At 41.8% G+C, this 19,210-nt stretch overlaps 1 protein-coding gene across 1 annotated transcript; it reads left to right on the top strand.

Moving 5' to 3' along the window:
* The first annotated feature begins 275 nt into the window (after positions 1–275).
* LOC148117229 (uncharacterized) lies at positions 276–2,711 on the top strand. Its single transcript, XM_087902776.1, has 3 exons — positions 276–700; positions 1,102–1,230; positions 1,407–2,711. Exons 1-3 carry the CDS (start codon positions 381–383, stop codon positions 1,549–1,551), a joined length of 594 nt encoding a protein of 197 aa, XP_087758902.1. The 5' UTR covers positions 276–380; the 3' UTR covers positions 1,552–2,711.
* The last annotated feature ends 16,499 nt before the right edge of the window (positions 2,712–19,210 follow it).

The following is a 19,210-nucleotide window of genomic DNA, read 5'->3' as shown; positions in this document are numbered from 1 at the left end:
TAGGGGGGTGGGGTAGCAGACACACCCACCAAGAGCCAGGCAGTTGCTCAGCAGGAGCCAACTCTCAAGAGAACTTGCTTGCAAGGAACAGAAGCTGGTGGTGGTTCTCCAATCCCACACACTCCAAGAGCCAGAAAGTAGCTCAGCAGGAGCCAACCCTCCCAAGAACTTGCTTGAAGGGAACAAGAGTTATTAGTGCCCCTCCCCCACCCACCAAAAGACAGGAAGTAGCTCATCTCGCGAGAACTCGATTGTTCAAGCACAGTGCGCCTCACGTGGTGTGCTCGGTGGGGCTCATAACTGCCACCTCATCTCCTTAGCTGAGCCTGAGTAGTGCCGTTGCTTAAGGCAGGGGAGCTGAGTGAAAAGTCCGAATCGCCATGCAGGATCCTGGTGAGGCCACAGGTGGTAGAACACGGGTTGAAGAAGGCGAGGATGGACAGCAGCGACCTCGAGCTTCCGATATCCAGGCTAGCTCTCAGAGTTCGGCGGCAGAGGGTGACCAAGACGAGGTCCCTCGTGAGAGTGGCCCACAAGATGCCAATAGCCAGTCTGTTCCAGGCAGGTCCCACCCAGGGAGCCCTTTAGGGTTAGGTGTGGCCGCTGAAGAGGCAGCTGTCGTTCTCCAAGATGAGCTACCACCACTTCTCTCTGGACCCAGTGGAGATGCTGTAACAACTGCAAGTCGATCCCTGGAATTGTATCCTTTCTTGGGAGACCTTTGGCCAGGGCTATGGGAAGATAGGAAGGATGAAACGTGAAACAAAGTCTTTCGGGTGGGTGAGCAGGAAGGTTGACAGCAAGGGAAGGAAGAGACAGACTGGTACACTCTGGACAGTTAGTTCAAGAAGAAATGTCATGCTATCAGGACAGGGAGTTGCCTAATCCTGAGAAGACTTCATAATGTAGAAGATAACCTGAACTGTTGGGAGGTGGGAGGTAGATGATGCTTGTTTAGCATCGTCAGAAAGAAGATTCTGGGACAGTCTTGGTCTTGGGTTGCACATGGGGGCAGTGTCAGACAGGCCTCAGAAGTATACCAGGCCACATAGCAATAGGAAACCTAATAGTGGATGATACCTTAACCATAGCCCCCTCCAGCTCTGTAAGAGTGCCTTTCGGGTCTGCAGTAGAGGCAGACATGGTCCGCAGGTCCCTGGTCGCCAATGCCCAGCGCCAGCCACCAATGGTTCCACAGGAGTACACTGTGAATGACAGTACCTTGGTTGTGTCAGTTTTCCCAAAGCCTGGAGTAGGGGTGGTTTCAGAGTTGGGAGGCAGTGTGTGCTCTAGGGGTGTCCAAATGGAGAGACACTGGTGGGTTAGATGTAAGTGGGAAGGTATGGTGTGAGGGACCTGAACAGATCCGTCATTTCCCTGATGGTGTTTCTTTCTCTCACATTTAGTAGGTGGACAACTGATGACATCAGTCTCTTCCAGATTTCCATCAATAGCTTTCTTGACCAGCTCTCCCTGGTGATGAGAAATATTCAGCACTTCCAGTTTGTGGCTGTTGTCAAACGAGGAAGAGGAAGGATTCATCACACCTAAACTTTCTCCCCCTAAAAGACAGGACAAAGGCATTTCGTGGTTTTGGTAATTGTTACCTTGCCTTCAAATTTCAATGTTTTGATGCGATTTCCTTTTTATCAGCCCCATGGTTAGTTTGTTTCCCTTTTGCTTAAGGAAAGGGTGCTTAAATATTTGTTGCTGAACAAAATAAAACTAACATATTGTGGTTTAGATGTTTTGGTCTGACATTACTTTTGGCTATGGCAGAAACCTCCAGGTTTTCTCATCTGTGTACTTTGGTTGGAAGGAAAGTTCTGAAATTTAAAATTTCTCACAGTCCAAAGCAGGGAAAAGTATTTTAGTAAATGGAAAGAAAAATGATATTATTTAAAGTCTGTTGGTTATTCAGCACACAGTATGGTTATCTTTGAAGTAGGATTTTTTGTTAGAATATGCTAAAGAGCTCTGCTAGCGTGCCCGAGTCCCTGAGTTCAATCCCAAAGTACTGTAAAAAAGAGTGTGGGGGAGGGGTTCTATAGAACTAGGTATATAAAGGCAATAAAGACATTTTTAGGTTTATCCTTTAATATTTTCCTGGAAATATTTCTCTTACGGAATATTAGTTTTTCCATTTCCTCACAATTTGCAGGAAAATTTTTCATTAAAAAAAATCCTACATACAGATACTAAACATTTCGCCTTATCCATACTTTCCTATGTAATAAATAATTGAGTTCATGAAAACTTATTTCCTTAAGGTATATTAGAAGAAGCAGATTTCCTGAATTAAAGATTTATATAGTCACGTATTAAATTTCTCTAGATATACTACTCTACCATTTTCTAATATGGGCCTTACACTCACCAAATCTCGGTCTGCAGACTCTCTTTCATAACCACTGGGTTGATCGTTTTCATACAGAAGGGAAAAACTGATTTATTTTGAGAAGACAAGAAAGAAAACCCAGAGCAGGATATCTGAGGCTCCCAGGCCTTCTTTCAGATTAGTGTAGAGCAACATTGAGACAAATGGTTGTGCTTGTTAAGTAGTGACTAGCTGTGTACAAACAGCCTGCATGCGAGAATCCTGCTAAACTCACTCATTAATTCTTGTGACTGTTTATATATATGTATGTTTGTGTATATATATGTATGTGTACATATGTGTATTAAAGGCAATTTATTTCTTTCTGATTTGATACTGTTTCTTGATTGTTTTCTTTCTTCACTCTGTCTTGAATGTTCCCAGTCCTTCTGTCTATCCCTGTAATGTGTTGGGTGGGGGTCAGGTCTCTCCGAGAGCCCTGCCTACTGCCTCCTGAATGATGAGGTTTTGTATGCAGGTGGACAGACACGGTCACAGGCTCCTGGCTCAATTGGGTTGGGCAGTTACCTGTGATCTTGTGATGACTGTGTGTGGGGTGACCCATTCCTGGTCTCCGGTAGTTTTCTCGTGTGCTGGGCTTGCAGGTCTCTAGTTGGGCCCTCTGGGAGAGGCAGTGCTCTGTTCCTCTGCAGCTGCCCAGACTCAACCTCAAAGACCTCAGCTGCCCAGATTCTCACAACCATCTCTTCAACTCTGGGTGTCTCCTAGGGTCTACTGACAGTTTCTCCCTCCAGGAGGATGGGCACCAGATGTAGTGTGATTTCCAATTGGCCTTAATACTAAAAGCCCAGAGTCAAGCATTAGGGGGTGAAATCTGAAAGATCAGAGAAACGGAACAACCAGCAACGAGTGCTTACCTATACAAAATCCTCAGACAGAATGGATTTTGTCTCTTTAAGTCCTCAGGCTAAATGCCATGCCCTTCTGTCTCCTCCCACCTTGAATTCCCCTCTCAGCTCAGTCATCTCCCTTCCTGTCTCCATCTCCCTAGTGCTGCTGGGGTTAAAGGCCTATGATCACCAAGTACTAGAATTAGAGGTGTGAGCCACCACTACCTGGTTCTATGTCTCGGAGACTGGATCAATTTTGTGTAGCCCAGGGTGGCCTTCAACTCACAGAGATGGGTTTCCCTCTGCCTCCCGAGTACTGGGATTAAAGGTGTGTACCACCACTTCTGGGCCTCTATTACTAAATCGTGGCTTGCTCCACACTCTGATCCTCAGACAAGCTTTATTTGTTAGAGTACAAGCAAAATATCACCACACTCATCTACTCTGTGTCTGGACTTCCATTGATCAGTGTCCATCTTGACCCCATATCCTGTGCCTTTAGTGTCCTGTGCCCCATATACTTTGAGGTTTCTGTCTTGTGGGTGGGTAGATCCAGTTCCTGGTCGGCACAGTGCCCACTTGCAGTCCTGGGAGGATCTGACACTGGGCTAGAGGGAGAGAGTCTCTGTGTACGTGCCATGGGCAATGGCCTTAGCAACTGACCCGAAGCAGCTGGGGCTGAAGAGGACGGATGTCCACTGACCCAGTATTGGTGCTATTGGCTGCATTAAGAGTCTCTTCCTCCCCTCCTTCCCTTCTCTTTCTCTTTCCCTCACTGGTAATTTAATGACCTCCCTTATATTCTTTTGATTCTCAGCCCCCATCGTGATCCTGTTGCAATTCCCCTATATTTTGATTTTGAGAGAGATTCACCCATCTTAAGTAAAAATTGCCCTTCTCTCCCATTGGCTTAGCTTTGTTAATGTCACATAAGTAACATTTCGAACCATGTCATGATTTTAAACTGGCACAGTCAACCTTTTCTACCCGTGACATTTCTACACGTATCAGGAGTGTCTTGGACTTCAGCAATTCAAACGCATTTTAAAGTGCTTGTGGTCACGAACAATGAATGACAGGACCCAACTGATAATACATTTCCAAATATACCTGCAATCACCTTGCACTACTTAAGCATCTGAATCCCAGGGGCTCTCCTGTAACTCAGGGCTGAAGATGAGGCAATCTGGACTAGCGATAGCTGGACAGAGACACAGACACAGACCAGTCTCTCAATTTTATTCTATTTTCAATGCTGGCAAACATTTAGCCATCAGAGGGTAGGTACAGAGAACAATTACCACCACCACCCTCCCCTCCCCACTAAAGCAAGGACTGGGGGAGTCTTTGCCCTAGGGAAGGGTACAGTGTCAAGGGTAGGAGGATGCATGCTGAGAGCCCAAGCCCCCTCTCTATCCCTGGTGAGGTTTGAAGAACTCAGGCACAAAGAACCTCAGGTCAGTGGCCACTGTTGGAAGCTGGCTGAGCAGGGAGGAGACAGAACTGTGGAGGAGGCTGGAGTTTTCAGAAGTTACTTGACTAAAAATGAGGGGAGAGGAGAAGACATTGAATGCTCCCCTCGGCCCATTCCTCCCCCATGCCTCCCCTGGAGACACTGGATACAATCCTTCCAGGACTCCCCAGTCTCCCTGCCAGGCTCCTACAGACCTGCCTCACCACACCCGCCTCCTTACAGTGACTCTTAAGGTGTCTGCCAATGTACAATGGGGTAGGCTCCTCAGGCAGAGACAGGAAAGGCTGCCTACTGCCCTCATGCAGGCTCCTCCCCTTCTGGAACTTACATAATGAGGTCACTGCCAGTCACTCTGACCTCCCTGTGAACCACTCCTTTCAGGGTCTCCTCTTTCCGCATCAAGTACAAGCGTGCAAACTCTGCATCCATGAAGGACTGGAAAGGCACCTTGAAGTCACAGGTGGGGGATATTGTTAGAGTGACTCCTTCTTGTCCCTGGGTGCTCTCCACATAGACTGCCTCCTCCAGGGCCCCTGATTCCCCCATTTCTCCAACACCACTTCCTCTAGACGTCTCTGTGTTGGGCCCCCCAACCTTCTCCCTAGCCATCTTAGGCCACCTCCAGACTATCCCTCAGCAGCTATCACAAACGTCATAAAGGATACAACTCCAGGAACTGGCTTTCGTCGCGTTCTCCCTCCTCTGGATCATGTGGTGGCTTTTTCACAAGGGCAGCTTTCTCCACCAACGTGCCCTCGTCGTCTTTGCCTTCACAACATTGGGGGATTCCAGAGCAGTCAGAACCATTCGGCACACCGGCATTGTCCTCAGCTCTTCCAGTACCATCTCTACTTGCCTGAGTACCAGAGCTTGGGAGGCTACTCGTGTCTTCTCTGCTTGCTTAGTGTGTCACCCGTCCTTCTGCCAGGGTCCTTCATGGCTGCCCTGGTCGTCTCAGAACCCACCACCAACACTACTGTCCCTTGCCGGCTCTAGGATGGCCTGAGGTGCTTCTGCCGAGCCCTGCACTGTTGTCCTCAGGGCACCAGGTGAGGCAAGGCCTGTGCCACTTGAGAAAATGGGACCTCACGAGGATTGGGTCTGGCCAAACTGATCTTCTCTGTAGAACTGACGGAACTCTAATGCTCTGCAGGTGGATTGATCAAATGGAACCCACATCATCCATTCCCCAAAAACTGGCCCACAGGCTTCAGATAGTTCAGGTTGACAGCAGTCATGAGTGATGTAACACCAATATTCAGATTGCCTATGAAACCAGGCTGATTTTGTTCTATACAGACACGCAGAGACTTCAAGACCCTGATAGATGGTTCAGTCAAACTGCCTCACCCGAATCGTTTGCCCTTAAATCTATAACACACACACACACACACACACACACACACACACACACACAAAACCACACATACACACACACATGACATGCACACATGCCTACACACACACACACACACACACACACACATACACACAGACACCCCTCACACACACATCTACAGAGAGTTGGACATTAGATAGTTATAGTTTTCCTTGTTGATCAGACCCAGAAAAGAGACTCACTAAAGAAGTGTAAAGTGTGTAAAGTTGAGAGCTATCAAAAAATAGTTTTGGATAGTAAGGAAAGTTATTATAGAAAGTGAATTAGGTACAAGACTTTGGACTCACCAGATAGGATAGATAATGGAGTATTTTCTCTGAACTTGTCAAATGCAAGTGGACCAGACATTGCTGATATATATATATATATATATATAATATTGCTGATTTATTGCCTGTGTATATTATATATAGTTATTGTACTTGTTTTATATGGTTTTTCTTATATTAGTTATAACCTACTTTTTACCTCAGAAAAAAAAGGAAAATGTGATATTTGGTTTCTGATCTAAAGATAAAGCTTGTCTGAAGATGAGAGTGGGGAACTAAGCCTCTAGTTTGCCATAGAGGCCAGGTAGTGGTGGCATACATCTGTATCCCAGTACTCTAGAGGCAGAGCTAGTGGCATCTCTGTGAGTTCAAGGCCACCCTGGGCTAATCAAGATTGAGCCAGTTTAAAAGAGAAACAGAGCCAGGCCGTGGTGGCTCACACTTTTAATCCCAGTACTTGGGAGTCACATGTTTTTAATCCCAGCACTAGGAAGGTGGAGACAGGAAGGAATTTGGCTGGGTAGAGAGAGGAATATAAGGCAGGATGAGACAAGAGCACATGAGATTCAGTCTAAGGATTTGTAGAGACGGGATCTTGCCCCCTTGGTTCTGAAGAATTGGTAGAGCTAAGAACTAGTGGCTGGCTGCTCTGCTTCTCTGATCTTTCAGGTTTTACCCTCTAATATCTGACTCCAAGTTTTTATTATTAAGACCTGTTAGAATTTGTACTGCACTTATGTCTAACCTGACTAGGTCAGCAGAATTCAGAAAGGAATACTTTTCTTCCAGGGAGGTGACAGGGCATCTGGCTTGCCACCATGGTCATCTTTTTTTTTTTTTTTAAACCAGACATATCCTAGTTTAGGGATGTCTGAACAACAGAATGTGACAACAGCCTAACACCCATTATACTTTAAGCAAGGAAACAAATACCAAACGGATGCCACTCATTAGCTGGATATAGAGCCCATAACTCACTAGCAGCAGCTGACCCATGCCATGTGAAGGAACAAACTGGTTTTTGTTTCTTTTTTTTTCCTTCGCATCTTTAATGTGATATAATATATTTAAACCCTTATTTGAGTAAAACTTGTTTTCAAAAATAAATGACTAGGCAGAGCTTTGCAAATGTTTCCACTTGGCGGCATAGAGTGTCAATGTCTTCTAGCGAGTTTGTTTCCTCCTAAGTGGTGGCACTTATGGGGCAAGCGATTGTTGGTTTCTCTTAGGGCATGGAAGAGTAGTGAGCAGCTAGGCAGACTGAAGAGCAAGGTTCACAAGCTGTCTCACTCTCTGTAATCTTTTTCTTTCCGTTTTGCTAACCATTAGCGACTACTTATGTTCTCTCCAATTACCAACCAAAGTTTGTGTGAACTCATGTTGCTACATTGTCATTCCTGATGAGCAGAATTTTTTGTTTTCTTTTTTTTCTGTTTTTTGTTGCTGTTGTTGTTTTGGTTTTTTTGTTTGTTTGTTTTTTTGAGAAAAGAATCCAATAGCCCAGCCTGGCCTCAAAACGCACATACAGACAACTAAACCCTTGGCCTCCTGATCCTCCTGAATCTGCTGATAGAGCTGGGATTACAGGCATATGTCATGAACCCCTAACTCCCAACCCCTACTACCCTGGACCAGTCTCCCAAATTTTACAACACCAGGGTCTGTCCACACTGGACCATCTCCACCAGTCCCCTTTGTTTTCTCATTATAACCTGAGATTTTCCATACCCAGAAGTGACTCCTTGGTGCCCTCCAGAAACACCCCCCTAAGACCAACATACATACACAGACGTAGAGACCTGTTATTGACTGGACTGAATCTGGTACAAATGTATTCCTCTTTATCCTGGCCCTCTCTGGCTGTGGGCCCAGGTTGTCCATCCAGTCCTTACGTAGCTTGAACTGTCCTAGCACTCTTGCAAGTCACCCCTCCTGTGTCATCACATGCCCTGGGCCCAGACCACACAGAAAGTGGCCATAGGGACAAGCTCCCCCATACCTATGCTGATGACTTCCCTCTCTAATCAAGTTCTGACACAGAGTCAAGTCCCTCTGGGTGAATCCTGTCCAACTCCCTCCTGTCCTCCACATGTTCTCCAACCTTAGGAATGTGTTGAGAGGGATAAGTCTCTGAACTCAGCCAAGACAAGGGCTGTGATGGACCATACTGCATCAATCACAGTAACCAGTGTCTTTGGGTGATGTCCTGCTGGATAGGAAAGTGGAGATGAAGATGCATGTGTGTGTTCTGTGTTGTGTGTGTTGTGTTTGTTTGTGTGCACACATGCATTCATAAGTGTGTGCATGCATTTGTTCATATGTATTGTGTGGGGGGTGTCTGTGTGTATGTATGTGTGTGTAGGCATGTGTGCATGCGTGCATGTCATGTGTATGTGTGTGGTTTTGTGTGTCTGTGTGTGTGTGTGTGTGTGTGTTACAGATTCAGGGGCAAACGGTTCGGGTGAGGCAGCTTGACTGAACCATCTATCAGGGTCTTGACGTCTCTGCGTGTCTGTATAGAACAAAACCGGCCTAGTTTCATAGACAGTCTGAATATTGGTGTTACATCACTCATGATTGCTGTCATACTGAACTATCTGAAGCCTGAGGGATTCATGACACTCGTGAGTGGGCTAGTTTTTCAGGAATGGATGATGTGGGTTCCATTTGATCAATCTACCTGCAGACCATTAGAGTTCCGTCACTTCTACAGAGATAACCAGTTTGACCAGAATCAATCCTTGAGAGGTCCTGTTTACTTTTTCTTTTCTTTCTATTTGTTTGTTTGTTTATTGTAATTTATTTTAAAGAATAAAACTATATTTTCTCATTTTACATGCCAGTATTTGTTTGTTTATTGTAATTTATTTTAAAGAATAAAACTATCTTTTCTCATTTTACATGCCAAATCCAGTTCTTGTTCTTTCTCCTGTAACTGCTCCTTCCACTTTGCCTATCCATGCCCCCATCCCACCCCCATCCACTCCTCAGAGAGGGTAAGGCTTCCTATGGAGAGTCCACAAAGTCTAGCACATTGCTTTGAGGCAGGTACAAGGCCTCTTCACTGTGTTTAGGCTGAGCAAGGTATCCCTCCGGACATAATGGGTTCCAAAGAGTCAAAACAAGCAGTAGGGATAAATCATGGTCTCACTGCCAGTGACCCCACAGTCTTCCCTACTCATATAACTATCACCCACACTCCGAGGGACTAGTTTGGTCCTATGCTGGTTCCCTTGCTGTCAGGTCTGAATTCATAGCTTCCATTAGCTCAAGTAAGCTGCTTCAGTGGGTAGCCCCATAATGGTCTTCACCTCTTTGTTCATATTCACACTCCTCCTTCTCTTTGAAAGGACTTTGGGAGCTCAGCCCAATTCTCCACTGTGGATCTCTGCATCTGCTTTCCTCAGGTGCTGAATGAAGGTTCGATGATGATGTTTAGGATAGTTATCAATTTGACTACAGAGCAAGGCCAGTTCAGGTACCCTCTCTACTATTACTTAGAGTTTTAGCTTGAATCACCATTGTGGATTCCTGGGATATTCTCTAGTACCAAGTTTCTTGATAGCCCATAATGACTCCCTCAATCAAGAAAAATATCTCTTTCCTTGTTCTCTGGCTCTGTCCTTCTCTCATCTGAACCATCCAGTTCTCTCTAACCCTTTCCCCCTTCTCACCTCCTCCTTCCCTTCTGCCTTTCCTTCTCACCCATCCCCAAACTCCCAATTTTCTTAGGAGATCTTGTCTGTTTCCCCTTCTCAGGGGGATGTATGCATGTTTCTCTTAGGGTTCTCCTTGTTACTTAGCTTCTCTGGGGTCATGGACTATAGGCCCCTTATCCTTTGTTTTACAACTAGTATCCACTATGAGTGAGTACATACCATGTTCATCTTTCTGTGTCTGTGTTACCTCACTCAGGATGTTTTTTTCTAGTTCCATCCCATTGCATGCAAATTTCAAGATATCATTGTTTTTTTAACCACTGAGCAGTACTCTATTGTGTACATGTACCACCATGATAGAGAATTACAGACCATTCTCCCTCATGAACACTGATGCAAATATACTCAAAAAATACTGTCAAATCATAATCCAAGAACACATCAAAAGAAATCATCCACCATGATCAAGTCGGCTTCATTCCAGAGATGCAGGGATGGTTTGACATATGAAAATCTATCAATGTAAACTACTATATAAATAAACTGAAAGAAAAACCATATGATCATCTAATTAGATGCTGCAAAAGCATTTGACAAAATCCAAAACTCCTTCATGGTAAAGGTCTTGGAGAGATAAGGGATGCAAGTATAATAAAAGCAATATACAACAGACTAACAGCAAACATCAAATTAATTGCAAAGAAACTAAAAGTGACTCCACTTTCTCCATAACTATTTGACATAATTCTTGAAGCTATGGCTAGAGCAAATAAGACAACAAAATGAGATCAAACATTAACGAATTAATATTATATGAATTATTGTTCATCCACATTAGAAATCAGATGGATCTGTATGTGGTGGCACACTACTGTAGTCACAGCATTTGATAGGTAGGATTATGTGGGTCCTAGGATACACAGAGAGGTTCTCTCTCAAGAAGGACAAGGAGGAAGAGAGGGAGAAAGAAGAGGAGGAGGAGGAGGAGGAGCAAATTAAAGAAATAAAAGGAAACATTTTCACTACTGCTTGGAGTCTTAGGTGAGATCACCGTTATAGATTTGTGGGAGTTTCCCTTGCATCAGTTTTCTACCTGACCCTGAGAAACGTCCCAACCCTTTCCAGTCATCTCTTTCAGTACTCTCCCATTCCATCCTCAACTTGATCCCTCAAGTTTCCATCCCCACCAACACCCTGTCCACCCAGGAGAACTCTTCTATTGCCTCTTCCCAGGAGGTTTCATGCATCCCTCCTTGGGTGGTGGGCAGAGGGAAATAGGCAGAGGGGATGGGAGGAGAGAAGGTAGGGGAAACTTCAGTCAGAATGTAAAATAAGTAAATTATATAATAAATAAAAATAAAGGGAAAGGAGAAATCAGAAAGGAACTAAAATTCATTTGAGATACAATTTAAAAACTTTTGATATTAAAAATTATATGTATGAGTATTTTATCTGAATGTATGTCTGTGGATGATTTGTGTTCAGTATCTGCAGAGGCCAGCCAGAAGAGGGCACTGGATTTTCTGGAACTGGATTTACAGAGAGTTGTTAGCTGCCATGTGGGTTTGAAACACCATGTGTTCTTTTTGAGTTAGGTAGAATACAGAGGAACTGAATCAGGCACAAATTTTGAAAGGATCATTTCATAATATATGCCAAACACTAAAAGCAGCTCATGCTTTGATCCAGCGATTACTTTCCTAACAAGCTTGGGTTTAGAGGAGAGTGTCACACTCCAACTCCAAAGCCAGTTTCAATTTCTAATTGGACTGGTACTACAAAAAGGCCATTTGCATTATCTGTCTGTAGAGAACAGCAGCAACAAACATGTGGGAAGGTTTATGAAATTTTATCCTGCTGGAAATGTGATATATTAATATTCCAATTACTCCTTTTCTTGAGACATTTTTTTTTCTGGATGATTTGCTCTTTTTCTTCAGATGTCTCATTTGTTCAGTGGTTTTCAGATTCCTTAGCTGGATGCCTTTATTCTCCTGGAAAGACAAACACTTTCCCAACTCTAACTTTGAGGAGGTTTCCCTTTGGCAAGTAATATCTGAGCAAATAAAAGGCATTTATTTGTTTTATCAATTAGTTTAGATTGAACAGCCATGTTGTTTGATGAACCATCATCTCTTATAATTAATAAGTCTCTCTTGTTCAAATAGAATCTTTATCATTTTTGATGGTGACCATACCTTTTCTTCTCCCATGCAAAGAAAAACAAAACCCCTTTCCCAAGGTAACACATGTCCTGGTTTCCATTCTGAGGTCAGCACAACTTTAAAGTATACAGGGTGATTTAATTATGTAAGTTTTTTTATATTATTCAATGTCTCTCTGCAGCTGTTGTTCCTTTCTCATTAGCATTTAGAAAATTCAAAGTTAATAAAGCATTATACAATCTATTTCTGGGAGTCTCTATTACCTCTTTCTGCTTATTTAACATATCCTTTAGAGTTCAATTTGATCTTTCAAGAATTGCCTGCCATGTTGGAATGTGTTTTATACTTGTAATATGTTTTATATTATAATAAGCAAAAAAACCTGTTTAATTTTCTTAGAGACATAGGCTGGAACATCGTCTGACTTTATTTGTGCAGGTATACCCATAATTGCCATAACTTCTAGCAAATATGTGATTACAGAATCAGTCTTTTCAGATTCAAAGTAGTTGCCCTTTGCAATCCTGAAAGGTGTGGTATACATATGTTAATTTTCCAAATTCTACAAAATGGAAAACATACATCTGCCAGGTTTCAGTACTCCGAGTACCCTTTGGGTTACTTCCTGCAGGCTGTGGTGCTTAGTTGTCTAAAGAACAAGTAGAACATTTCCTAAGCATGTTGCCATGTGATGAAAAAATCTTTTTTTAAAGTTTTCATATTGACATGATGTTTTTAATTAAATTTTGTGGCCTCCAGCACATTTCCTTGTAGCACAAGTTCTAATTGGTCATAACAGAGGCAGATACTAGGCAGTGAAAGTTGAAGGATCAGAGAAGCAGTGCAGCCAGCCACTAGAGGGCCTTTTACTTCTACCAATGCTCAGACCAAAGGTACAATCATGACCTCAGACTGTCTCCTCAGACTGCATCCTCAGCCTACAGGGGTGATTCTTGGACTGCAATTGTCTCCATCAAACTTCAGACTGCATATGAGATCCTCTCTCCTCCTGTCTTACATTCTTCCTCTGGGATTAAAGGTGTGGGATTCCAAGTGTTGGGATCACCTTTGTGTGACCTGTTTCTCTTTTGGACAGATCCAGTCTTGTTTAGTTCAGGGTGGCCTTGAACTAACAGAGGTCCCTTTGCCACTGTCTCCTGAGTACTAGGATTAAAAGTGTGTGCCCCTACTCCCTAGTTGAAAGATCCATGCTAAGACAATATTGTCCCTCTTCCTTAATATTGATGTAGGAGAATACTTAAAAAGTAAAATAAGTAGAATTCAATCAAGCTCTGGATACAAATGATCCACATGTGCATCCTGTAATTTCTTTTCCACCAAAGCCAGTTCTCTCTCAGTTTCAGCTGATAATTCTCTTGGACTATGTAAGCCCTTGTCACCATCCAAGTTTTCAACCATATTTCTAAGTTCATGTTCTTTTATCCCAATAATGGGCTGTAGATTCAAAATGTCTCCTAACAATCTCTGAAATTCATTAAAAGTCTGCAATCCATTTCTCCTAATTTATACCTTTTGGGATCTAATTTTTGAAGACATATTTTATACTCTAAATAATTAATAGAACTTACTATTTGCATTTTTCAGGAGCAATTTGTAAGCCCCAGCAGGGAAATTTTTTTTTTACTTCTTCAAACATTCTTTCTAAAGTATCAATATTTGAATCAACTAATAAGATGTCATCCATTTAATGGTAAACTGTAGGTTGAGGAAAATTGCGCATGTATCATTTCCAGTGCTGCCATACAAATATTGGCACAGGGTGGAGCTATTTAACATTCACTGCAGGAGAATCTTCCATTGATACCTCTTTGCAGACTGAGAATTATAAGTAGGCACCATGAACGTAAATTTTTCACTGTCTTTTTCTTGTAAAGGTACAATGAAGAAACAATCTTTTAAATCAATAACTATAAGAAGCCATCCTTTAGGTATTAGAGAAGGTCAAGGAATGCCATACTGTAGAGAATTGGCTGAATCACTTTATTAACAGCTCTTAGATCTGTTATCATTCTCCATTTTCCCAATTTCTTTTTAATAATAAATATTGGAAAATTCCAAGGGCTAGTTGATTCTTCAATATGCTGGGCATTTAGCTGCTCCTGTAGCTGTTCTAAGGCCTGCAGCTTCTCTGTTGTTAAAGGCCATTGCTTAACCCATACAAGATTGTCTGTCAACCATTTTAAAGGTAGGGCAGTTGGTGCATCTGAAAGATCAGCAGCTGTTGTGCCCTCTTCTTGTACAATCTGAATAGTCAGTGATTGTTCTTTAAAATAACTTCCAATATTTTTCCCAGAAACATACATTAATGTTTTTGAGATTAAAGGAATGTTAATCTGATTATTCCATTGCTGTAACAAATCACATCCTCATAAGTTCATTGCTTGGAAGTTCTAGCAGGGGAGTGCAGCTACTCATATACCCTTGACCGAAGACTGGTCTTCTTTTATTCAGGGAAGGTTGTCCTCTTCAACCGAGAGTCCTGCTTCAGGAGGGACACGCATGGAGAAGTGAATTAAGCATGAGACACCCATGTAGCAGCCAGATCAGCCAAATCTACCCTGGCAATCAATGGGGTGACATATGTCAGAGTCATATCTTAATTTATAGAAGTTTCCCCAAATATGGGACTCACCATTTCTTCTGAATTTTTCTCTCTTCTATAGCTGATCTATCACCCAGAGCAATATGGTTTCTTACAATAGGCATTATGTTCTTTAATGGCTCTAGGAAGGAGTTTTAATCCCACCACTTTCAATCCCAATACTAGGGAGGTGGAAACAGGAAAGAATATAAGGCAGAAGGAGACAGGAGCTCAGGCATTCAGTCTGAGGATTCATGGAGACAGGATCTTGCCCCCTTGGGTCTGAGGATTTGGTAGAGATAAAAAGTCTCTAATGGCAGGCTCCATTACTTCTCTGATCTTTCAGCATTTATCCTGATATCTGACTCCAGGTTTTTATCATTAAGACCAATTAGAATTTGCACTACAGCATTCTCACAATTGAGGTTCCTTCCTCTTAGATGACTGAAGTTTGTGTCAAGGTGACACACAAAAACAGCCAGTACATACTTCAAAAGTGGTTGTATTATTGAAGAATGAGAAACAAATTAGGAGCCAAGGAATAGACATGTGGAATATTCTACTCCTCCAAGTCTGTACCTGCATATGTGGGTAGAAAACATTAGAAGCACAAATAGCTATGGAAGGTTTTAGGTCACTGTAAGTATCTTTGTAAGTTATACAGAGTGTGGAATACAATCCATCTGCAATTAATTCTTTTTGCCTTTTTAATTTTTATACTACTATACTCTTGTGAATTTTATAGAAATGTGTTAAGAGTAATGAATACACTCAGTCAAAGTAAGAACAGCTAAAGCACAGTAGCCAAATATGAAAATTTTTATAGTGAACCCTATTACTTTGTTAAAAAATTATGTCAATTTAAAAAGCTTATAAAACTTGGATTCCATTTTGCTTCCTTACTTATCTTTCTCATATATATATATATATATATATATATATATATACACTATTTTAAAAAGCATATCCAGTACATACTGATATATCATAATTCTATAAAATTGGTTTATAATTATTGTTTCAAGCAGTGATTTTTTAATAAATTGGAAAAATATAACAAAAGACATGGGGGCTAGAGGGATAACTCAGTGGTTAAGAGTACTAGCAACTTTTACAGAGGACCCAGGTTTGGTTCTCAAAACCCACATCAGGCAGTTCACAATTGTCTGTATCTCCAGTTACATAAGGCACAACACTCTGTCTTCTGTAGGCAGCTGCACTCATGAATACATACCTCTGTGTGGACACACATACTTACACATAATTAAAAATAATTATCTTCCAAGACCCCACAAACACATAACATTTGTCTTTCATCTTATTTCTATAGCTATCATTACATACATTTTTATTTCTCTGTATATCTCAGATTATATGCTGAATGATGGACATATGGACCTTATACACTGACAACTTTAGAAATCAAATCAGTTTTGATCATTTGTTAAAGATGCTTTCCTTCTTCCATTGTATACCTTTAGCTCCCTTGTCGAAAATTAGGTGTTCATAAGTTTGTGGGTTAATATCTGGGTCTTCTATTCGATTCCATAGGTCGACTTCTCTGTTCTTATGCCAATACCAAGCTGTTTTCAATACTGTAGCTCTATAATAGAGTTTGAAGTCAGGGATGGTAATGCCTCCAGAAGTTCTTTTATTATATAAGATTGTTTTGGCTATCCTGGGTTTTTTGTTTTGCCATATAAACTTGATTATTGTTCTCTCAAGGTCTGTGAAGAAGTTTGATGGGATTTTGATGGGGATTGCATTGAATCTATAGATTGCTTTTGGTAGAATTGCCATTTTTACTATGTTGATTCTCCCAATCCAAGAGCAGGGGAGGTCTTTCCATTTTCTGGTATCCTCCTCAATTTCTTTCTTCAAAGACTTAAAGTTTTTGTCAAATAGGTCTTTCACTTCCTTGGTTAGAGTAACCCCAAGATATTTTATGCTATTTGTGGCTATCATGAAAGGTGATGCTTCTCTGATTTCCCTCTCTGCTTCTTTATCCTTTGTGTATAGGAGGGCCACTGATTTTTTGGAGTTGATCTTGTATCCTGCCACGTTACTAAAGGTGTTTATCAGCTGTAGGAGTTCTTTGGTAGAGTTTTGGGGTCACTTATGTAAACTATCATATCGTCAGCAAATAACGAAAGTTTAACTTCATCCTTTCCAATTCGAATCCCCTTGATCTCCTTATGTTGTCTTATTGCTATTGCTAGAACTTCAAGCACTATATTGAAGAGGTATGGAGAGAGTGGACAGCCTTGTCGCATTCCTGATTTTAGTGGAAAGGCTTTGAGTTTCTCTCTATTCAGTTTGATGTTAGCTGTCGGCTTGCTGTATATTGCTTTTATTATATTTAGGTATGATCCTTGTATCCCCAGTCTCTCCAACACCTTTATCATAAATGGGTGTTGAATTTTGTCAAATGCTTTTTCAGCATCTAGTGAGATGATCATATGGTTTTTTTCTTTCAGTTTATTTATATGATGGATTACATTGATAGATTTGCGTATGTTGAACCAGCCCTGCATCTCTGGAATGAAGCCGACTTGATCATAATGGATAATTTTTCTAATGTGCTCTTGGATTCGGTTTGCCAGTATTTTACTGAGAATTTTCGCATCGATGTTCATGAGTGAGATTGGCCTGTAATTCTCTTTCTTGGTTGTGTCTTTGTGTGGTTTTGGTATTAGGGTAACTGTAGCTTCATAAAAGGAGTTAGGCAATGACTCTTCTGTTTCTATATTGTGGAATACGTTAAGGAGTATAGGTATTAGCTCTTCCTGGAAGTTCTGGTAGAATTCTGCATTGAAACCATCTGGTCCTGGGCTTTTTTTGGTAGGGAGATTTTTGATAACAGCTTCTAATTCTTCGCGACTAACAGGTCTATTTAGATTGTTCACCTGTTCTTGGTTCAACTTTGGTATATGATACTTATCTAAAAAAATGTCCATTTCTTTTACATTTTCCAACTTTGTGGCATATAAACTTTCATAGTAAGATCTAATGATTCTCTGAATTTCCTCTGTGTCTGTCGTTATGTCCCCCTTTTCATTTCTGATCTTATTAATTTGCATGTTCTCTCTCTGCCGTTTGATTAACTTGGCTAGGGGTTTGTCAATCTTGTTGATTTTCTCCAAGAACCAGCTTTTTGATTCATTGATTCTTTGGATTGTTTTCTCTCTGGCATAACTGGATGTCAACCTGTAAAAAAATGAAAGTAGATCCATATCTATCACCATGCACAAAAATCAAGTCCAAATGGATTAAAGACATCAACATTAATCCGTCCACTTTGAACCTGATAGAAGAGAAAGTGGGAAGTAGTCTACAAGATTTAGGCACAGGAGGCCTCTTCCTAAGCAGGACCCCAGCAGCACAGACAATAAGAGAAACAATGAATAAATGGGATCTACTGAAACTGGGAAGCTTCTGTAAAGCAAAGGACACTGTCAGTAGGACAAAAAGGCTGCCTTCTGACTGGGAGAAGATCTTCACCAACCCCTCATCAGACAAAGGTCTGATCTCCAAAATATACAAAGAACTCAAGAAACTAGGCACTAAAACTCTAATTAACCCAATTAAAAAATGGGGTACTGAACTTAACAGAGAATTCACAACAGATGAACTTAGAATGGCCAGAAGACACTTAAGGTCATGCTCAACCTCCTTAGCGATCAGGGAAATGCAAATCAAAACCACTTTGAGATACCATCTTACACCTGTCAGAATAGCTAAAGTCAAAAACACCAATGATATCCTATGCTGGAGAGGATGTGGGGTGAGGGGAACACTCATCCATTGTTGGTGGGAATGCAAACTCGTGCAGCCACTGTGGAAATCAGTGTGGCGGTTTCTCAGGAAACTGGGAGTCAACCTCCCTCAGGACCCAGCAATTCCACTCTTGGGAATATACCCTAAAGATTCCCGATCATACTACAAAAGCATTTGTTCTACTATGTTCATAGCAGCACTATTTGTAATAGCCAGAACCTGGAAACAGCCTAGGTGCCCCTCAATAGAAGAATGGTTAAAAAAGGTGTGGAACATATACACATTAGAGTTTTACTCAGCGGTAAAAAACAATGACATCTTGAATTTTGCATGCAAATGGATGGAAATAGAAAACGCTTTACTGAGTGAGGTAAGCCAGACCCAAAAAGAGGAACACGGTATGTATTCACTCATAAGTGGATTCTAACCATAATTAAAGGTCTTTGAGCCTATTATTCGTGATCCTAGAGAAGCTAAATAAGAAGATGAACCTGATGAAGATTTTTTAGCTATCCACCAGGAGGTAGGAAATAGACAAGAGTCCCAGGTAACCTCGGGTGCATGGGGGGGAGGGAGGGTCGATGGAAGGGGAGAAGGTTAGAGAGAAGGGAGTAGGGGAAGAAAGGGGAAAGCTTGG

The sequence above is a fragment of the Myodes glareolus genome, chromosome X (assembly GCF_982192425.1).
Source record: "Myodes glareolus chromosome X, mMyoGla1.1, whole genome shotgun sequence".
NCBI lineage: Eukaryota > Metazoa > Chordata > Mammalia > Rodentia > Cricetidae > Myodes > Myodes glareolus.
Note: the sequence above shows the minus strand (reverse complement) of the source record. Positions and strands in the feature narration are given on the sequence as shown.